Source organism: Gambusia affinis, linkage group LG02, assembly GCF_019740435.1.
Source record: "Gambusia affinis linkage group LG02, SWU_Gaff_1.0, whole genome shotgun sequence".
Classification (NCBI taxonomy): domain Eukaryota; kingdom Metazoa; phylum Chordata; class Actinopteri; order Cyprinodontiformes; family Poeciliidae; genus Gambusia; species Gambusia affinis.
In genome coordinates this window covers 22,478,240-22,500,656 of record NC_057869.1, presented here as the reverse complement: position 1 = coordinate 22,500,656, position 22,417 = coordinate 22,478,240, and the positions used below count along the sequence as shown (strand labels likewise).

At 37.0% G+C, this 22,417-nt stretch overlaps 2 protein-coding genes and 1 long non-coding RNA gene across 7 annotated transcripts; 2 read left to right on the top strand and 1 right to left on the bottom strand.

Moving 5' to 3' along the window:
• The first annotated feature begins 1,168 nt into the window (after positions 1 to 1,168).
• zgc:113276 (uncharacterized protein LOC553748 homolog) lies at positions 1,169 to 7,263 on the top strand. 2 transcript variants are annotated; one of them, XM_044099405.1, is made up of 10 exons: positions 1,169 to 1,302; positions 1,992 to 2,187; positions 3,942 to 4,126; positions 4,198 to 4,413; positions 4,632 to 5,019; positions 5,217 to 5,338; positions 5,443 to 5,682; positions 6,121 to 6,282; positions 6,390 to 6,479; positions 6,588 to 7,263. In XM_044099405.1, exons 2-10 carry the CDS (start codon positions 1,998 to 2,000, stop codon positions 6,756 to 6,758), a joined length of 1,764 nt encoding a protein of 587 aa, XP_043955340.1. In that variant the 5' UTR covers positions 1,169 to 1,302; positions 1,992 to 1,997; the 3' UTR covers positions 6,759 to 7,263. The 2 variants fall into 2 exon arrangements, with proteins under 2 accessions (XP_043955340.1, XP_043955331.1); XM_044099396.1 differs by having other exon boundaries at positions 1,182 to 1,302; positions 1,996 to 2,187.
• Positions 7,264 to 7,320: 57 nt separating this feature from the next.
• On the top strand, positions 7,321 to 17,078 carry pir (pirin). The gene is made up of 10 exons (XM_044099418.1): positions 7,321 to 7,442; positions 8,311 to 8,430; positions 8,509 to 8,601; positions 10,072 to 10,152; positions 10,680 to 10,886; positions 12,162 to 12,246; positions 12,786 to 12,830; positions 14,708 to 14,790; positions 15,931 to 15,997; positions 16,114 to 17,078. The coding sequence occupies exons 2-10, from the start codon at positions 8,338 to 8,340 to the stop codon at positions 16,230 to 16,232; spliced, it is 873 nt and encodes a 290-aa protein (XP_043955353.1). The 5' UTR covers positions 7,321 to 7,442; positions 8,311 to 8,337; the 3' UTR covers positions 16,233 to 17,078.
• LOC122821471 lies at positions 10,864 to 19,617 on the bottom strand. Of its 4 annotated transcripts, none has more exons than XR_006369026.1 (4): positions 18,758 to 19,134; positions 18,388 to 18,598; positions 17,234 to 17,440; positions 10,864 to 10,932 (listed from the first exon to the last, which is right to left on the bottom strand). It is a non-coding gene; the product is annotated as an uncharacterized LOC122821471 (long non-coding RNA). The 4 variants fall into 4 exon arrangements; XR_006369028.1 differs by having other exon boundaries at positions 10,918 to 10,932; positions 17,301 to 17,440; positions 18,758 to 19,132; XR_006369024.1 differs by lacking the exon at positions 10,864 to 10,932 and having other exon boundaries at positions 17,168 to 17,440; positions 18,758 to 19,126.
• Between the last annotated feature and the right edge of the window lie 2,800 nt (positions 19,618 to 22,417).

Here is a 22,417-nt window from a genome sequence, read left to right as displayed (position 1 = left end):
TTTATTAATAAAATCACAATGTTCACACTTTTAATATTGAACTGGGTTGTTTATGGCATTTAGTCATTAAAGAAATCCTTAATAGAACCATGATCACTCTAATACAGACCAGCGATCAATTAAATAAAAACCCAAGACATCAGCAAACAGACATTACATCTGAATAGTTGAAGCAGGTTTGAAGCAAGTGCTGAGATTATTTATAGCAGATCAAAAGTATGTGTCTCTTATTGTCAGGTAATCAGTGCATAACTTGGATTCTCTAAACACCTGTCTAAACTTTAGTAAAAATACATTTTGGGTGTTTATGTTTGGAATGATTAGTCGGTATTAAGAGTGTAGTTTGCAGCCAAGATATCTTGAATGAATACAGTAAGCATTCCCTGACTGTCCAACAGAAAACTGGATTCACAGAATGTCATCAACTGGGATTGTGTGTAAGCCAATAGCAAAATAGTAATAGTAATAGTAAAAAAAATAGCAGAACTTAAGTTTATAGTAACATTTCTCAGTTTAGTTCAAAATCTTTCTTGTAAAATCTTTCTTGTCACCAAGAAAGATTTTGGCATGATTTTTTCTATTTTTAATCTATGGATTTTTATGTGCAATGTGCTGGGACCACACTGATCCACATGCAATCATGTTCTGCCTGTTCTCCCTGTGCATACACACTATGCATCTTCTCATAGTGTGTATGAGAAGATGCATAGTGTGCATTTTCTCATACACACTATTTTCCTAAATTAAAAGCACCATATATGCGATTTTCCTTACCAGTTCTTGTACTTCCTTCTGATTGGGAAATGTATCTCTGCATTGTTGTAGCACCAAATCAGTCGTGTCATGAAAACAGGGGTTGCAGTCTTTCAACCATGGAAGGAGATGAAGAACTTGAGGAAATTTGCATCATGTAAACTTTAAGGCCTTGGTTGCATGATGCTTTTTAATGGAGTTTTTTTATCTTCTTTGCCAGCAGTTGGTTAAGCTATTCTAAATAAAATATTTTACCATTTATGTTTGCACGTGAATGTGATGAAATAGACGGCAGATATTTCTTAGACTGTTTTGATGTGTTGATACTGGACACCTTGCATGTGTTACTAAATTTATTCAAGCGCACATTTACAGAAGTTAATTTGGGATTTCCCCGCTGAGGCAGGGAAGTCCAAATGGGAGAGGATTGAGTTACATGAGAGACACATGTTTCAAAACGTCAAGTCTACCACCATCCGCTGCATAATGCCTGACTTGAAGAAGCTCAGACGTTTCCTCCAAGCAGGTGAAAAGTGACAAGTCTGCCAGGTACTGCACTGAGATTCTGCATGGTGATGTTATTTTGTTGCATAATGGATTTTTTTCTGTCTTTTTCGGAAATATGATCAGGGGGATTAAGTGGACAGATTAGATATTACTACTGTAAATAAATATGTGTTCATTTTAAACCACTTTGCTCGCTAATCAAAATAAACCACCAGTAACTCAGTGGGGTTCAGTTTGGGGAGATTTTAAGACTCAGTTACCATACCATACCATACCAGCTTTATTTATAAAGCACTTTAAAACAACCACAGTTGATACAAAGTGCTGTACAATCCAAAAACACAGCAAAATAAAAATAATTTTAATTAAAAGTAGTTTAAAAACAAAGACATACACTTTAAACTAAATCTCACTTTAAACTAGATCTCACTGGTGTTGAAAGCTTATAGAAACAGATGAGTTTTAAGACGAGCTTTAAAAGTGGACAGAGAAGGGGCCTCTCTGACCTGCATAGGTAAGTCATTCCATAATTTGGGGCCCATAACAGAGAAAGCCCTGGCCCCTCTGAGCTTCCTTTTTGTTCTCGGTATCTCCAAGAGCAGCTGATTTGCTGACCTGAGAGACTGATCAGCTAGTTGATGAACTAGCTCTAAAGGTTCAACTATTTTCCCTCATCTGGGTTCTAGCAACATAAAGTCATGTCCTCTTGTCTGTTCCTGTCTTGGTTTCAGATAGAAATGCTCGATGTGTTAATAATAGGAGGTGGGCCCCATGCCTTGACCTTGGCGAGCTTGCTCAACAGCCTTGACCCTGAACAAGATTCTGACCGTGAAGATGACTCTCGTATCTCCAACGCCCCTCTCTCACACCTTGAGACATTCAAACACAAACGCTGTAATGAAAGAGGAAAGAGGAGGACAACAGCAGGTACAACATGTTTGCTTTAATCAGGAATATACATTTTTAGAACTTTAATAGAGTCGTAAACCTTGTCACAAGTTTGGTAACTTGTGACAAGTTTTGGTTTTCCTTAATCAACATTTATCCTCCAGCAAATAATGCAAAGGAAGAAGACAGCTGCCACAATAAGATGAACTCTTTCTTAAGACAGCAATGCCAAATAACCCCCACACAACGGCTGAATTTAACATTTTAATTAATAAATTACCGCTTTTTAATGAGTTATATAGACATGCTCAACTGCTGCCTGAAAGCTTTTAATGACTTATTTTGGTAATAAACTGAAAGAACCATTAATTAGACAAATTAGTGAAGAGAAAGAGAGAGAAGAAGTTGAGTGGGAAACTAAAAGGCTAAACTGACTGAGGGAAACTAATGTGAGGAATGGCTGCACACAGAGTACCGCAGACAGCAGGAAATTTCAGAATCTCTCAGAACACAACCCAGCATTGTATAATTCAAACTACACACCAAAAGGTAAAATTAACACTCAGAAACAAGAACAAAAAACAAATCAGGAAATAGAAGGACAGAGGAACCAGGTTACAAAATTAAAACAGGAACTGGTCAAAGATAAGAGGTAAACGAAAACTAAAGCCAACAGGACCTAAACCAAGACATCCATCCATCCATCCATTTTCTGGTCACCTTTGTTCCTAATGCGGTCGGGAGGGTTGCTGGTGCCGATCTCCAGCTACGTTCCGGGCGAGAGGCAGGGTTCACCCTGGACAGGCTTAACCAAAACATAACTCTAAAATTTCGACATGCAAATGTGCAAAGCCACCACAAAGTCCTCTTGCACTATGACATGAGTATTTTCTATGATTCCCTCGATCACCTTAGTCTCTGGGAAAAAGCTAAACTTTCAAAAATAAAGGATATTTGTGTCAAAAATCATACAGGATCAGTGGCACCACATTATAAACCTGTACAATAACTGATAAAAGAAAAAAAATAATTTGTATTAGTACATACTGTCTTCTCTCTGAGTTCCAGAAATTATCATATGGTTCAGTCTTCAGGTTCCCTTTCGCAAAAATCAACAGATTCGGACAGTACTTTGTTTCCAGCACAATATCTCTGCTGAACACATAGCATAATAACAGGTTCTGGGTCGCCAGCGTGGTCATAACTCAAGGAATTTACTGATGTTGCTGTGTTTTGAGACCATGTTGCTCAGAAACCAAGAAGAAACTTGGCAGGTTGTCCTTGTTGTATTTTCTAATTTAATTTACATGAACCTGATGAATTATATCATGGTTTTTAATATTTAACCAGGGGTTATTATTTACATTGTTGCTAATTTTTTTTTTATTACAGCACATGGGCAATGCATGAACAACAATGCTTGTACCTGACAAATAAAATGTTTAGATGAAATAATTTTTTTATGATTAAAAAAAGTTGTTTTCCCATATATTTACTTGTTGTCCCCCTTATTAGGATTTTTTTTATTATTATTATCGTAGCACAGAGTAATATTCATTTGCTATAATATGAAAAAAAAACACTGAAAAAATTTTTTTCAAGCTGGTATTTCCAAATAAATGACTATGTTTACATGATGTGGATGCTTCAAATAACTGGATGAATTTAATATGAATATGAGTATATCATGATTTGTGATATTTGTTGTATTTTGGGAGAGCAGGGGGTTTGAAGAAGTTGTACAAAAATGAAACAAACATTGACTCAAATGCATACATCATTCATCTCTGCAGGACAGATGACTGAGGAGCAGAAAAAAAAGCCAACAATATCAGAAAGCAATGTTTGCCCCCCACTCAGTGTCCTGGTGGTGGACACCTACGGAGAGTGGGTCAGTCTGTGGGAGAGCCAGTTCACAGCTCTGCACATCCCTCACCTGCGCTCTCACACACTGGTGCACACAGACCCTTTAAATAAGGTATTAACATAACTTCCCCTGAAGTGGAAATGAGGAATACAAATACAGCCTGTATGTTTTTCACATGACAGAATGCGCTTCAGGAGTTCGTTCTCAAGTATGATCGCTCAGCAGAGCTTCACAGCCTTCCTGACCATGTTCAAATTCTGGATGACAATGCGTTCTTCAATGACAAGCGGCTTGGCAAGAAGGAGAGGAGACGTCTGAACGTCACGTCAACGCTGAAGAAGAGTTTGTCCTTCAGCCTACCGGGAACCAAACTGAGTGTGGATTTTTTCAAAGAACAGGTTAGAAAGATATTTTCCAAATAAAGATGTGTCTTAAAGTTACTTCTGTCTCTATGAAGTAGCTTCACTTCATAAAATGTTGCAATACTATTTGCTTTGAGGTACAATATTGCAAGGTATTAATTTATGAACTGATTATTTTATCCTATGAATTTCAGTGAAACGTTCTGCGTGTTGAAGGATTTAAAGACAAAGATAATTTTTTTGTAAACATGCAGGTGAAGAGATACAAATTGGACAAAATTCTGCTGAAAGGAACAGTCGAACACATCATCCCAGTGACTGGGGACACAAAAGGAATGGGTGAAGAACAGGAAGCCCAAAGAGAGAGTGAACAGGTGAAAGTTGACCCAAGAAAGAAGGTTGAACATTTTTGCGTTGAACTTCAAGACGGCAGCATCTTAAGAGCCCGGCAGGTTGTTTTGGCAACAGGTCCAACCCGTGTTCAAATGTCCAACATTCCCGAATGGGTAAAAAGCATTGAGGAAAGTTACCCAGAGGGGCGACTGCAGCACACAGTTCATCTCATGCACAGGCTGCCAAACTCTATGCAAAAACTCCAAGAAACAGATTGTCCAGGACAGGAGGAGACTTCTTCCGGTCAAGGTAAGATAGATTTCTCCTTTGAATAGAGAAATCTATTTACTTTCTATTTACTCTCTAAATCTTTCATTATTTTAAGCCCAATGTTAAGCCTTGCTTTTACATGAAACCTTTAGAGTTATTCTGAAGGTTGACACTGATACTGATCTGTGGAGTTCCTTCACAGGAATTGTATGACTATGTGTGTCCGTTACATGTAGTATGTGAGGCAGGACAGAGAGTAATGGTAGTTGGTGGAGGTCTGACCAGCGCTCATGTCGTATCAATTGCCCTGCAGCAAGGGGCCGACCACGTCACATGGGTCATGAGAAAACACCTGCAGGTCTAGTGACTGCATGAAACAGCATGTGGATCAACCAATGAAAGCTACACTGCGATGGGATATTTGATCTTCAAACATAGCCGTGTTCAACCTTTCTTCTGTAGCTGAAACAGTTTGATGTTGGCGACGTGGAGAGCCTGGTAGGCCGTTACTCCCACGTGGAGCACGGCATCAAGATGGATGGCCAGTCCTACCTGAGGCAGTTCTACAATGAACGCAGCCTCCACAAACGTCTGGCTATGATCCGGCAGGCGAGAAAAGGGGGCGCCATCACCCCAGAGGCATACATCCACCTGCAGCCATTTATACAGAGCGGACAGGTGGAGCTGAAGACATTCTGCCAGGTAATGCAACCTGTAAATACAGATCTGTGACAACTTTGAATGAAACTGACTCTGTAAAATCAGAAAATGTGCAGAAGCACATCACAGCCTTTTCTGCTCATACTCACTGAACAAATTTAGTTAACTTTGTTAACCAAATTCATCTATTTGTTGCATTTTTTGCTCAACAAATAGATGATAAGGCATACTTTCCTGTCACACATGCTCTATTTCGTTGATTCTTTGCTCTTTAAGTCATTCTAAAGCAAATGCTGCAGGGCTCACTGATTTCCTGCAGAGTGTTATTGGATTGACTCTGAAAAAAGTTCATGTGGCTGATAAATGAATGCCTGGATGAACATTACATTATAACAAGATGAGCAATGAGCTGACTTTGCCAGTTGAAGTAAATAGGTTTATTCATGAATGAAGGTTAACTTGAATTGGGCAATTGTACAGGTGAACGAGGCCAGCTGGTGCCACAGGTCACAATCCTGGAATCTGTCTCTCAGCACTAGAGACCACTGGACAGGGGACAGGATCTGGCTGGCCACCGGCTGCAAACTTGACATCAAACAGGATCCACTGCTTTCTGACGTGATGAAGAATTTCCCAATCCAAGTGGGCTATGTTTCCAAACTAACTCTTGTGTTATAATTTTGGAATTTAGTCCCAATTGGACAAATCTTTAAGTTTATTGATGTGCATCTGGGTTTTCCACTTTAAAGGTGATTGATGGATGGCCTTGTATACTGGAAAGCTTACAATGGACAGGAGGATGCCCACTCTATCTGATGGGACAGTACTCTGCTCTTCAGGTAGGCAAACATTTTTGTTGCATTTTACTAAGCAAATCTTGGTTTCTGAAACAAGCTGTGGTGTTTCTCTGAGTCCAAGAGCTTTCATTCTCATATATTCCTTCACAGGTTGGTCCTCATGCTGTAAATCTAGCTGGTGGACAGGCTGCCAGCGTGAGAATTGCCAAGAACATCATGCACCATCAGATGCAGGACAGAGGACGAGATTCTGAAATGGGAAGAGGGAAATCCAAAACTGAAGAATATATCCAGCAGATGAAAGGACTTTTCTGGCTTTAGTGTTAACTGAGCCCTTCAGATGCAACTGAGACTAATGTCAGATAATACAATAAGTAGTCTGAAAGTAAACATCAAGCTTGCCCTCTCCTGTGCAGAAAAAGACTTGCAGAATGAAATAACATAAAGAAAAATGAAAAAAAATCAGAAGATTCTTTTGGATATGGTATGATGACCTTCACCTTTAAATGTTTCAGATATACTGTTATTTTTAAAATATTTATTTATTTTACTTTTGTGCAATTTATGTGTTATTTTGATTTTCTTGTGATTGTTCTGATTTCAGTTTTGTTTCTTTATGGGGGTCTCCCCGTTTGGTATTGTGTTGCTTGCCCTTGTTTGAAAAAAACACCAACAGAACAAATGAGTGATTTTATCCCACTCCTTAAAATACAGTTCGGTCACTTTTTTTTTTTTTTATTAATAATGGGGGGTTTTTGCAAAAAATGTTTACAAATTAATATTATCTACAAAATCATATATTTAAATGTATTTCATTAAAAAAGAGCCTGTTTTCAACTTCTGCTAAATCTTGTTTACCTTCTTTTACCTTGACCGTCGTGTCTTAAGCTCCGCCCCCTTTCCTCACTTCCGCCTTCTAATCTTGGTTAGGTTAAATTAACTGAAATTATTTGATTTTTAAGCATTAGAAGCAGACGAAATCGGACCGGTTTTGTATACAGGCAGGTGAGTGGATTTACAATGAAAGCAAATGGCTCGGTTCAGTTTTTGCTGCTGACGGTGGAAATTTTAAACCACGGAAATCTTGAACCGTTCAAACTTTACATTGTTTGCTTTATTGAGCACAGTGTGTCTGGCAAGTGACAGTAGGTGTTAAACTACGTGTCTACCGCCGCAGTTACAGCAAACCTTTATTATTACGCAGCGTAACAATAAAGCCGCAAATGGGGAAGTGACGCCGAAAAGGGTGGACGTCCAGAAGAGATAGTCTGACAATTTATGCGTCTCTGTTGTGAAATTATTCTAAGCTGTTTTGTATTTTAGAAACTAAAGCAGCTCACCAGCAGTTGATATGATCAGCTGATCCACTGCTGTAACACGGGTTCATCCACTATTTCTCAATGGCTGCATGCTATGCCAGCCTTTCGGGCAATGCTGGGTTGAATTAATCATCATATATTACTTTTAATCAGTTTATTATGAAATGTCCATCTGAAAACTTCTGATCATACGTCATACTTACTTCACGAGGGTTCTAATAATCAGTAACCTGAAAATACAATATGTATGTGTATAACTGTGGCAAACAAAAAGTATTATGCAACCGTCATCAGTTAACATATTACCATATATAAATGATGAAAATAGTTTTAGCACTGGACTTTTTTTTGTATAAGTTTTTCACAATTGATGTCTTCATGTACTTTTTAATTAGTTGATTCAAAATTCCTTTTCAATTCAACTAAGGAAGCCAAAATGCACCATGTGGTGCGTCTGTTACAGTTTGAGAACCATGGATTAAAGTTACGGGACAGACACAAATGGGTATCATTTCTGCTTTCAAAAAGTCAAAAGTGTACTGTATGTTTTGCAGTGTCTCGTGAAATTCTGCACAAAGAAGATGAATGTGAGGAAGCTGCTGAAGATGGTTCACAGTGTGGAACAAGCGGAGGGCGTTGGCGCTCGGGTCCGAAGGAGCATTGGCAGGAAAGAAGTAAGTTCAAGCAAAATTGATCAGTTGTACACTTCAAAAGTAATACTTCTGAATATTCCCTATGTATTTTACTTGAAGTTAAGAAACTTGGATCCTTTCCTGATGCTGGATGAGTTTAAAGTGGCCAAACCGGCAGGTTTTCCAGACCATCCTCACAGAGGATTTGAGACGGTAAGAAGACGGAACAAAGAGTTCATCCTATACCCTAGTTTGAAAACTGGGATTCTTGAAATTTGGCTATTTTGGATATTTATCCTTCATAGAGTTTAGCATTTACTACTTCCTGTTCCTCTTAGGGAAAAAAAAAATCTTTCAAAAACCAAACCAAAGTCTTTACATTAGCAATCAACATCTCCAGTCTTTTATAAAAGTATTAGTCTATCTTACTTTCACAACTTAAATACAGCCATTTTCTTATCCCATGCATTTAGACAAAACAATTTGTAGTTTACACTGTTTTCCATGACAGTGTAGAGATATGTGTGCTGCCCTTTTTCTTAATTACATAAATAATCGAAACGTTGACCCATTTTCTTTTCTAGAGGGTGAAACTAAACAGAGCAACCAAGCAAACAGCATAATTTATATTAAAACACTAGACCGCGACAAGAGGCAACAGTAGTATTTATTTCAAAAGCAGTATGACTTATTTTAAAAAAATTAATGAATAATTTCATTTAGCTTACATTTTGTCGAAAAGACATCTGTTTTTTATGATAGTGAATAGATATGTGTCCTGCCTTTTTTCTTCATCATAAAAGTAACCGAAACACTGAGTCATCTTCTTTTGAAAAGGGTCAAGTTTAGCAGAACAGCCAAACCCAGTTGCAAGAAAACAGCAAATCTCATTTAAACCCTAGTTGGCAACAAGACGCAACAGTAGCCTATTATTTATTATTTTTAAACAAAAGAGTAATTTTATTTTTGGTAGTTTTCACTTTGTCACAAATACATCGGTTTTTCATGACAGTGAATGGATATGTGTGTTGCTATTTTTTTCTTTATCTTAAAAGTAACCAAAAACGCTGAGTCACTTTACATTTTTAAAAGGGTCAAACCGAGCAGAACAGCCACGCCCAGATACAAGCAAACAGCAAATCTGATATTTAAACACTAGATGGCGACAAGTAGCAACATTATTAGGCATTAAGGTAACTCTGAGTTTACACATTTTCAAAAATTCTACTAATAAAATTTTCTGAATTTATTGAGCTAAAATATATAAAAAACAAAGAAACAAATAAAACCTAACCTTAATTCCCATTAACATCCCAGACACCTCCCACCCCCAGTTTGTGTGACCCTCACACAGCTTTTGAAATCACACAGCTGTGAAGATGGATTTATTTATTTTTTAAAAACTTTGCAACTGTACATTCCTTGAGTTTAGGAGCCTTTTATGGCCAAATGGTTGTTAAGTTACAGTTAAGAGGGTTAATGAACAAAAAGAGAAACATATTTTACAGAATACAGATTTGATATGACTGTAAATGCAAAAATCCGACTTTAGAGATAGTTTAGCAACTTCAAAGGAGAGAGCAACAATATGAATAAAAAAACTAATTTAATTTGTGTGTTATGGTTTAATGTAATCAATTTGGCAGTTAACCACAGCTTTTTGCGTGTGTTTTTGTGTCTTAGGTCACGTATGTTTTGGGGGGAATCACAGCCCATGAGGACTTTTGCGGTCATTCTGGACGTCTGATGCCTGGAGATTTACAAGTACTGAAAAAGAATTAGGCAAAAAATGATTTCAGTTCCAAAATCATCAGTTTTTGGAATAAATTATTAAAAAACTTTAGGTCTTTGTAAGCAGTTTGCTTGTCTGCACCTTTTGGACGCCTTGGTCATACGTTAAAAGGCCTAACATAAATTTACCTTTATGCCGAAGTTCCTGCAATTTTTTAGAGTATTTGTATCAGACTATACTACTACGACTGTTGCAGTTGCATAAACTCACCTTCAGTGAGTATTTGTATTCCGTTCAGATTAAATTTAGCAGACCACTGGTTCTACGATTAGTGGCTTCACTAAAGATTTTGCTTAATTAAATGTCAGAAAAAAACATTTTTAAAGTTTACATTTTAAAGTGCATTAATGTCGTATTTAATTCAAGTAACACAAACACAGTTTCAAAATAAGCTTAATGTTATAGCTTCAACATTTTCGAACATACTCAACATCAGGGTTACATGTATGCATTTTGTGATTGAGATTATGGGAGAAATTGTGTCATTGTCGTCTGCCAGTGGATGACAGCGGGACGGGGGGTGGTCCATGCTGAGATGCCTGTGTCAGAGGAGCCAGTGGTGGGACTGCAGCTGTGGGTGAACCTCCGAAAACAAGAGAAGATGATTGAACCAGCATACCAGGAGCTTAAAAGCTCGGAGATCCCCAAACGCAGCCAGGGTGGGGTCACAGTCGCCGTGATATCCGGAGAAGCATTGGGAGCAAAGGTGTGTGTTCATTTGTGAGAAAGTCTTCATATTTCAACCATCGAACCTAAAGCAGGAGCAGAAATGTTTAAGTGAAGTGATTTCTCTTTTAATCTGATAAGCAAATACCTAAACGTATATGCCTTTTTGTCTGTGTGTTGCCGAACAGGAGAGTGTGTTTACCACTAAATTTTACCGCAGTGGTTGGAAGGATTGTTTGGAAAAAGGAAACTAGAAATGAGGAACAGATTCTTTTGGCATGTGAATGATGACTTTCAGTTTTGTGGCGTCTCCTAGTTGTTTTCCTACATATGTGAACAGCGGTGGATTCTGAGGTGGCGTCGGATTGGGAAAGTGTGAACTGATGACAAACTGTGGCCAACTGTGAGGCTGAGAGTGAAGATGAACTAGTTTTGGTTGAAATTATGTTTCCATATGGCAAATTACTTGATTTAAAGACAACATGATTACATTTTCACATAACTGCTGGTCTTCAGATTAAGCTAAAATGTTATGGCTCATAAGGAAATGTTAATATAACAGCTTTGGTATATAAAGAGGATCAGTGGTTTGGAAAAGTACAAGTGCCTTTATATGTGCATAATATAAACAAGAGCATAAAAGACACAGCAAGTTCCTGTGTTTCACAAACCAAGAATTAACATTAGATTCAATTAAAGAGCAGTATAACTTCTCAACTTCCCTAAAATGATAAAAACATGTTTGCTTGAAATAATTTCAGCCTTTTAATCAGAAGGTGTAGGACGGAGCTCTTGGATGAAGAAATGGGCTTTATATTCTTGGCTAAATATAGAATCCAGTTCAACTTGTTTAGTCCATGTAATTTGGCATATTGTTAGTGCAAAATACCAATAAAATACTGAACATAGATTTAACACTGATGGCAGAGGTTGATTTGAATGTATTTCCCTATACTCTTTTGATTTGCATACATTGTGGTCATAACGACAATAGTCACTTTGTTTAGTTGAGATGTAACATGAAGACGTGTTAAATTTGAATATGCTTTGAGAAGAAACTTTACAGTCTTTGAGCTCACAACCCAGATGGAGCTCTTGGGGAATAAAAATATTGTGTGTATTTGGTGTTGATCACAGATCAAAACTTGATTCCTGTGAAAAACAAACTCAAACAAGATATGTGAGGATATCTTGCCCATAGCATAACGGTACTATGGGCCGTTATAATGTAAACTTATCATAACGGCCCATGGTACAAAATAAAACATGCATATCTGTGCATTTTTTTACTATATGCTTTTTTTCTTGTATACAGTCTAAGGTTTACACAAGAACACCAACCTTGTATTTGGACTTCAAGCTGCAGGCCGGGGCCATGCATGTGCAGCCAGTCCCCTCTGGTAAGAGAATGCTTGTATTGTTGTGCAACCCAGAGATGGATTGGAAATAACAAAAGAATCAGAGCAGACCTGTTCACAAACTTCTAGTTGTTCCCTTAAGACTTATTGTAAATGTACAGGACTCAAATACTGTATTGTAAATAATCTGTCTTTTTCATGCTCCGTACACATGAAGCACATTATGGACATTTTTGGAAAAGTAATCAGACTGTTGTCACATATCCCTTGGATTGCGAGTCCAATATTCCTATTTCTAATAACTGCACGGTATTTTCTGTTATAGTTTTGTACAGTATCTTATTATTACTACTTCTGTTGTTCTTATTGTTAAACTTTTTGTGTGAACTTTTATATATGATGCTGCTGTTGCACCTGAATTTCTGAATTGTGGGACAATACAGACCTGTTCTATTCTAATTTCAGTAGAACTAGACCAAGGTAGTGTTGTTACCTTTGAGTTTGGTTCAATAAACCATTTATTGCAGCTAATGGAAGCTGCAGTTTCCATTGTATACTAATAACATTTCTTTGTTTGACAGGATGGACCACCTTCATTTATACCCTCTCTGGAACTACTCATGTTGGTGAGGGATTTTCTTTTTCAACTTTCTTTAGCTTGTTTTATTTTTGCTGAAAGTATTTCTGACTAAATGTTACAGTTTAAATGTTATTGACAAATAGGAATGTATCTGGTAAGTTGAGCTGGACCAACATGCTTTGGTGGGTAAAAGCCGACTACTACTGAAAAATCTACATAGTGAGTGCTTTGAGACCAACAACAGCTTGCCTTTTAAATCCAACCAGAAGGCTAAATATGTTCAACTTTAAAGCTTGGCCACTTAATGATGTTACTTACTAATGGCGTTTTTAGTTTTTCTTTAATATCAATCATATATCTGGAAAATATGACCATACCAAGCCAATAATCAGTAATTTGTAATTTAACTGTTAAATGATTGTAACCACTTGACCTGGTGGAGAAATTCCTGATGTTTCTCACTGGGTAGCCATTGTAGCTTCAGGAAACTCCCTTTGCATGAGAACAGACTCTTCCAGACACTGGACTTATTTTCACAGGCTTTCTTGGTTTATTTGAACTGATTTTAATATTCTGCTATAAAATCTTGCTACATTTGATTACTGTCCTTTGTTATCCTGAAGAATCACTTAACCTGAAGAAACCACTGTAATCACAACCAGATGGTTTAATGACAGCAGAGGATAAGAACGGATGCTGAGACTAAAGCAGTTATTTGAATTTTAAGTCTCTAACTCTGTGTGTAGTCTGACCCAAATCACAACCAGCTGACTTTGATGAATCCATCCAGGAGAGCCGCTGTTGTTTCTCATAGTATTCAGTCTCATTGTGTTGCTCTCTTCATATACTATCCATAAAAAGGTTCATAAATGGTTTGCAAACAAGTAATACAAATTGAAGAGCAGCTTAAGTGAAGGTGCTGTATTAATTATATTAATACTATGTTAATTACTTAATTTAAATTGTATGTATTAATTTTATGTTAATTACTTATACCACTTTTTAATTATACTGATAGTTCACACATGTTAGGAAAGTATAATGAAATATAAAATAACACGGTTCGGTTTTTCTAGACTCTATGTATTTAGTTTGTTTGTCAGAACGTACAGTGACATAATTAGTAAAACGTGTAAAACATAAACTGTCTGTGTAAATTCACAGACTACTTTCCCAGGTGCGTCTTATTCATTCAAATCGTGAATAAGCCAGTCACAAGACACAGAGCATTTAGGCAGCTGTGCTTGGTGCCGATGACTTGCTGGTGGTCAGACGGATTTATTTGATGTCCAATGGTTGTTGTTCCCAGACTGACTGGTGTGAGCAATTTAGAAACCACTGATCTATAGACAACAACCACTGAATGTAAAGAGAATTGCCCAAGATGAGAAAATATCTAGTGATTAGTTGCATGAACATAAGAGAAGGTACTTCCATTATTCAGTCTGTCCTCCTTGCATCATCGACATATCAGGCTGCTTGGTCCTGCCAGTGTCCCCTTCTTTAGGACCACCGTGTATCCATCTTTACACGACTATTTACCATGTCACGAAACAAGAGTCTCACAGCAGTCTTGTGTCTTCCATAGTTGCCAGATTATATCAAGAGCATCTTTGTGTTGTGGTGAAGTGGGAGGTTTATATCATGGATGTGCAGATGACAAAGCTGCAGAGACCATGTGACGCTATCTTATTAACTTGGATCAAAAACTCTAAAGAATGTTTTCACAACTTGGTGAATCTGTGCAATGAGGAAGTAGAGCAGTTCTCATGACAAAGGTTGCACAAACAGATAGTACCAAAGTGGACTAAATAAAGTAGAAAAAGAGTGATTGCAATAAATGTTTGACCTCACAGAGGTTTACACTTGATGTAAATAATGTGATGATTAAAAGTTAAAGTGCTTTTTTTTTATTTTTAAAAGGCCCAGATCAGGACCAGCAGCAGGTGGAGCCTCATCACACTGTGGTGTTTGGAGATGGTGATTGTGTCAGGTTTGAAAACAAGGTATAAAACTTCAAATGTTGAGACCTTGTCCACATACTTGCTTTGTCAGATGGACTTTATTGTCAAAAATGAAACATTTATCAGAAAAAGACATCAGCCACAAGATTTTTTTAGTTTAAAATGCCATTAAGACTGTCATACACAGTTGGCAAAGTGTTTAAAAATATTGTTGAAGTTTTGGCTCACTAGTAGTTCTACCAGTTTGCTGTAAGGAACATCCCAGTTCTTCCTTAAAAGGTGTTCCTGCTGCAGGAAAGCATCTCGAAAGCTGCTGTGCTTTTAATTTGCTGTGACAGGTTCTTTTTATGGAGTGCTGCATTTGGTTTACACAAAACATGTCAAAAATACTTTAGTTTTAGACCCGTATTTCCTAAGAACATCATTCCAGAGGTTCTGGTCTGTGTCTGCATTCTTTCTGGGGAAACTTCGGTCTGGACGTGATGTTCTCCTTAGTTTCCTCTTTGCAAAAATCTTTTCACACTTGAAAGTTAAACTTGGGTGGGCTTTATCCGATTGCACGATAATGCACGTAACCATCAACAGTAGGAAGAGTCTGCTGTAGGTTGGTTGATAACATTTTAGGGTTTTTGAAGACCTCCTTTTGCATCTTTTGCTCTCTTTTCAGGGTGCACTTGCTTGGATAGCCAGACATGGGATTGGTGGCGTTTGTTATGTTTTTGGTTTTAAAAGTCTGCCACTTACAGAATGTCTTCCTTAAAGTGGAGCAGACAATTTCAAGTTATTTTGAGATCCCTAAAGGTCTCTTACCGGACTCGTAAGCTGCTATAACTTTCTTCTCGAAGTCCTCAGAGAACCCGTCGGGCTTTTCTTGGGCTTTTCATTCTCACTTCAAAACTTAGGAGCACTGGATTACATTTCTGAGCCTTAAGCAGTACAAAGGTCCTTCAAAATATTATGAAGAATAATGATTTTTGCAAATGTTCATAACCAATGTGAAGTGCCTGTGTGTAAATTTAGTGATTTTGAGTGTTCTAATTTATTGCTTATCATAAATCACTTGTTTTAATCAAATTTTTAATATTTTAAAATACCTTTTGTTAAGCTAGTGTTATTTTTATTACTTGAAATCTTCTTTTAACCTTTTTTCCAAGAAAGATGATGGATTGCTTTTGTCTCCAGGGCTCTGAAGTTTGTCATTTTGTGCTGGTTGCTGGAGAACCGATCAACGAGCCTGTGGTACAACAGGGTATGTTCTCTGCTTTTCCATTACTGTTCAGTAAACAAACAAAAAAATGCCTTTGTTATTAGCAGGAATTCTCTCCACGGCTTCCATGTATTAATTTTAAATTGTTTGGCCTTCAGGTCCGTTTGTAATGACCACTCAGGAGGAGATCCACCAGGCCAAGATGGACTTCTATAATGGCACAAATGGCTTTGAAAGAGCCAAAAACTGGAGGTCCAAAATCAGAGATTCTTCTTAAGCAATGCAGCTTTGTAGTTACAGAAATACTATATACAATACTTTATTTTGGTGTTTTTAAGTGGGCACAAAAAAACATGTAAGGTAGGTTTGAGCTGTTATGATTTCTTGATTAATTGTAAGCTGTGGTGTTCTTTTTTTATCAGTAGGATTTCCTCCTCCACCGCTTTCCTTTTCCATCTTTGTGGCCTTCGACCCCAAACTTTTCACTTCAATTTTTTGTCATAATTATCTTGACTGCTAGATGGCGCCATAAACACAAACTGTGCAAGTGCTGCGTTGAGATGTTTGTACAAACCGGCTTCATCATTGTGGAAGGAAAGTCTCTCATTTTGCTAAAAAAAGAACACAGCAGTAAAATTTGATCTTAATCAGCACTTTAGAAATGGAGATTAGCACATATGTTGAGATTGTGTGCTTCTGCTAGGCACCTTCAGAGACTTAGTTTATTTTTTAAAAAAGGATTTTAAATTCTGTTTCGAGAATTTGTGGCGGAAATTCATCCTTGTGTACTTATAACCCCTGCAAGATGGTGCTAATTAAAGCATGCCTTCCTGAAGGAGAGTTTTTAGTCGCTGCTACTGGGATATAGTTCCTATTGATCAATTCATCTTCACTGAAGTTACCAAAGCAACCACATAGGGAAATTTCCCTGGTGACACTTGTTAAGATATTTTAACACAAGGTTTGGCAAAAGACTAATTTTCCATGAATGATGAGCACTCTGTTTGCTCTCCTTTATTTTATTGACTCACTACATGTTTGCTGTATGTGTATTCCATCTTCCCTTTGAAGTAGATGTGCGTTACCTAATGCATACGAGTAAATAAAGTTAAGAAGAAATTTACATGTTATTAAACTCATCATTTTAGGACATAAGGTTCTCTGGCTTTGTACATTTGAAAATGCAAATCTTTTGAAGACTGTCTTGATTGGACAAGCATCATAACAATCATATTTTTCCATCTTCAAATATTGAAAACTACAGACTACACAGCTTACAGATGCCAAAGATTGTTCTGTTGTTGTTGTTGGTGGTGCTGCATTTCTTGCAAATGAAATACTAAACTTAATGTGTTGGTGAGGGTTAGTGGATAGGATGTCTGGGAGACGGGTGTGGTGCTGGCTTCTTGCTTCCCGTCACATGTTATGATGGTCTGGATCACATTTAAAACACGTGTTCCCGCTCTTAGTCAGGGTCATGCAAGTCTAGAGGAAAAACACCAGTGAAAGGTTTAGCAGGCAGATGATCTGTCAACTTGATACGTAGGTTTAAATAACAGAAACAAGAATCACAAGTTAAGATAAATCTTGATGCTGTAAAACTGTCTTTGTAAAACTAGTTAGATTTTGTTGTTACAAAACAACAAAATCTTGTATTAGTTTATAAACTTTATTAGTTTACTAAAATATTATTCGTTTATATTTTATTAATAGTAATTTACCTATTAGGTAATAATTATTAGGGTTACTAAATAACCCTAATAATTATTACCTAATAGGTAAATTATGTTATGTTAGGGTTACTAAATAACCCTAATAATGTAGTTAATAATTTTATTTTTTCTAAATGGTTTGTCTCAAAATAATCTTAGAATATGTTAAAAATGGGGATTCTAATTCACTCGGGTTCTGGTTTAGTTTTAGCATGAGAACCTTCCTGCAGTAGCATGACACGACGTTTTGTGGGTTTCTCACACTCTTGAACCTGAGCTTTCAAAGTTCATTTGGACGTGTGCCAGCAAAAAATGTGTCACCAGCTCAGAACATTTAGTGTGTTTGCTAGTGAAAAAACGGTGGTGTGCAATAAGACATTTTACATAGAAATGACAACGTAAATTATTTTAAGCCTTTCATTGAAGTTATTGATTTCCATTGTCATATTTTTACTATCTTAACTTTTAATGTGCAAGAATAAATATGCAGATTTTTTTTCACAAAACTATTTACTGTTAAAAAAAACAGTATAAATAGTTAGCTTTTCTGTTTTTCTTATTTGAAGGTGACTGAAAAAGTTTTCATTAAGGTTGCCAATTGGTCAAAGGAGCAGAAAATAAAGTTTATGTTTAGGTTTCTTGTGTAACAAAAGCAGACCAAATGTAACACAGGCAGACAAGAAGTTCTATAGTTATTATTTTCTTTTTAAAATAGGCTACCATCTATAGCTCAGTAGAGGAAAATTTGCTTTTTGTAAGGACCCTCAAAAAACCTCTTCCGCTGACGTGGGGTTTAGAGCACGCGGCAACTCAACGTGATACTGGAGCTGCAGTATGTCAGACAGAAAAAAGTCTTGTAGAGGACAGTCAGGTGTACTAAAAGGGTTTTCGGAGTTCCTCTTCCCTCTGGCCCAGAACCTTTCCAGAGCCGCTGCAGAAGGAGGACACAGAATATCGTTACGCTCTCTCAATAAACTATTTGAACTGCTGCAGTCAGGCAGATATGATACCCAGCGCACCGCAACAGCATGACTACTGCAGTCTTTTAAAAACAATGACATTTTTTAGCTTTGTGGTTTTGTTAACTCACCTATCAACGAGGCTTCTACCACTGAAAAAGATGACGAAAAATGGGCAAAACGCGCCACAACCAAACACGGACGACTTCTATCATGTTTTGATTTGCATGTTGCTCCCTTAATAACATCTGCACTCGCCTCACATCTCTTGCTAAATATCTCGGCACCGGTATGTCAAACTGTTCCTGCACTTGCCTCTCTACAAGTCCTTGCATAAAAATCCACGCAGAAGCCTCCATAATTTCACCAGTAATGTTTTCTGAGTCAGAAAACCATTAAAAATGAGCTGGTACTGGCTGCCGGGAAGGTGACTGAATGAACTTCGTAAATGAGAAAATGTAGCTGAAGTTACCTAGCAACGATGTTTGTAGCGTGTTTTATTTATTTTTAAACTTTATTTAGAACTGTTAACTCTTCTAAAAAAAGAGATTCTGGTTCAAATCTAACCAGAATAATTAGGTTCTGATGAACCTGCTCCCTCTTCTTGATCACTCAATTCTTCCTCCAAAACGGGATATAATCAGTCACGTTTTCCCTGAAATGCCTTAAAACTTCCTTCACTTCTATGTATTCATCCATAGTTGTTTACATTTTTACTGTCTTATTTGTATTGTTTGCGTTATTTATTTAACTTCCCTTTGGGATTAATAAAGTATTTTTGAATTGGAATTTTGGGTTACCTCCATTACGTCTTAGAAAAAAGGCTTAAAGACATCTATTTAAAAAGCACCTTAAGGGAAGAACAGAAACTATATTATTTTGTGAATACAGTGCTTAGCAGAAGTATTAAAAGTACTTTATCCTTAAGGTTTTGGCTAAATCTAAAGTAAGAGGGTAATTAATGAACACCTACCGTACCTCCTGACCTCCAATCACACATTATGTACCATCCTGAGTCCAATTACATAATTAATCCTGTTACCAAAAAATGGCTTTTTCTTCAACTACGTACTGTTGTTTGTAGTTTAAGAGGAATTGTTTATGATTTATTTTGTATATTACATTTAAATAGTTACTATTTTTAGTTGTAAGTGCTATTTCATTGAGATTTGGTTAAAACCTGGTTCAAAAGCGAAATATATTTGTTCTACTTTTAACAGAAGGGACAATATATCCCGTTATGCTTCAGAAGTAGGAAAAGAAAGACGGAGGGTTTTCTTCCTAAGAGAGATATTTTTCTGAGCTCTCACACTCTGCTGTATTATGACTATTATGATTAGTTCAGTCCTTTTTTTTTATTTTTTTTTTTTTAGTAAAGTTCATCTGATCTGACTCCTCGTCTTTGGATTAGTCAGAAACATGAGGAGCATGTGCATAGCAGTGTGTGGAGTGATAGTGGCACAGTATGACTGAAGACTTAAAGCACTGAATGAATGCAAGTCAGTTTAACAAGTGATATTAAAGATCCCTATTGCACAAGTACAAGAATCACACAGGTTTAAGCAAATTGGGGATCTGCTGTCATGCTACTGAGGAATGTGGTGGCAGTACTGTAGATTAAACATAACTAGATGAATGAGATCTGTGGATTATATGTACCGCATTATTTAGAACAAGAATATATTTTGTTTTTGATTGTTTTGCTCAAGACGAATGTGACTGAATGGAAATCTTAGAGGCTGTAGATAGTAAGTATGGTGTAGACTGCATAATAATGAATTAATTGTACAGATATAATTAGAAATATATCTATATCTTTAGATATGTCCTACAGATATTGATATAGATCTATATAACTAAGGTAGATATCCTATATCTATGGATATCTACCTTAGACATATATATACACCTATATATCTATATGTATAGATATCTATAGATCCATATATCTATATATATAGATTTAAATATCTCTATCTCTCTCTCTCTCTCTCTCTCTCTCTCTCTATATATATATATATATATATATATATATATATATATACATATATATATATAGAAACTATTTGCATACAACTCCTGTTGTATGCAAATCAAATCATTTGATTTTTGCTTGCTTTTTGTCCGAGTAAAAGAAACTGATAGAATCTGAAAAGACTTTAACGACAGTAAAACAACAATATAAAAAATTGAATACACTAATACACCAACAGAAACTTCCAAAATAAGCTATATTTGGGAAGGGGGACACCGGAATAATTGTAAAAACAGACCTGCCAGAAAAATAAATAAATAAAGCAAAAACTATTTACCAAAAAGAACCCATAACAAAAACCACAAACCAAAACCAAAAGATACAATAATTAAGACAACTGCAGCTGGTTTACAGTAAATATCATCTGTGTCGTTACAAGAAAGATGTTTGTTTTCCTCTGTGGCAGCACTGACTCCAATTGCGTCTGTAGCCATGTCCTCTTTTATATCATTCTGTGCAAGGGAACTTTTTAGCTCTTTCTGAGAAGTTCCCTCTGCTGCTGGCTTCAAGTCAGCAACAGGTTTAGAATCTACTTCCTTTGGCGTGGCAACTTTGCTTTCCAGCATTTCAGGGTACACCTCTCTAATTGTCTCCACTAACCTTATCCTTCCTGTTTTAGGACTGCTTTCCTGTTGCATGTCTTGAAATGGAGATGGAAGATTCCCGTATCCGTCGATGTTTTGTCCTATTTGTAAACCCACCTCACGATTGATGCTTAGGTTTGGTTGATCAGAAAAAAGTCCTAATCCTCTTCCAATAAAGTGTGAAGCGTTAGAGTAAAACGAACTCATGTCAGATTTGTGACTTTACTTCAATGCAAAATATCCTTTTCGCCTCTGAAAATTTCCACAAAAAAACAGGAAATCTTTTATGAGTTTTTTCTCGGTGAAAGAGGTAAATGGAGTAGCGTCATAGCGGCTATAACACCAAAGGAGACCTTCCAAGCGTCACAAACTGCAGCTTGGCAAGCAACGTCACAAGTTCCCTAACGTCACGTAGGTGCTGGGGCAGGCAGACTTCGGCTGACGTTACCTAGCAACATGGGTGTGGTCCGAGAGCGTGACAGGCCTAAGATTGAACGTGCGCTGCAGCCATGTCACGTGAGGCCATCAAACCGCATATTAGAGCGGACACTTGGACTGCTGGGACTCCCTGCTGATCCTGAGAGCTCAAAATGGCGGATTCATTCACAATACCCAAATTCGTTATAGTCCTTGTAATTTTTATTGCATGGTTTCTGTAATCAATATTATTGATTGATAAAAGCACTTGTATATGCCTGTTTTATTTACCGTCACACCTTCGGTAGTGCTAATAATTGAGCTTAATGATTTGATTATTAATTAGCACTTATTACATTTATATTTTTCTCTCTTCTTTTTATTGGGCATAAAAGCTGTGAATACCAATATTGATTGAATGACTGTCTCATCTTATATTGACAAATAGGGTATTTGACAATATTCTAAGTCTTCCAGATATTTTCGATGAATATAATTTCCACATGCAAAGGAACAACCTTTATAAAACCGAATCAAGGATGTTAAGCCCATTCTCATTTTGGACCACATCAACATCATAAAAGTCCAAATGAGGGACTATTGGGTCCAAATGGATTGACAAAACTAGTAGTGATGTTACGTGATGAGCCGAGGCTTCGAGGCGTGTGTCGAGTAATGAAGGGGGCGTTTCCGTAAAGCGCGTATCGAGGCTTGCTTCATTTAGGGGAGGAGCCGAAAACGATGACGTCCGAGGC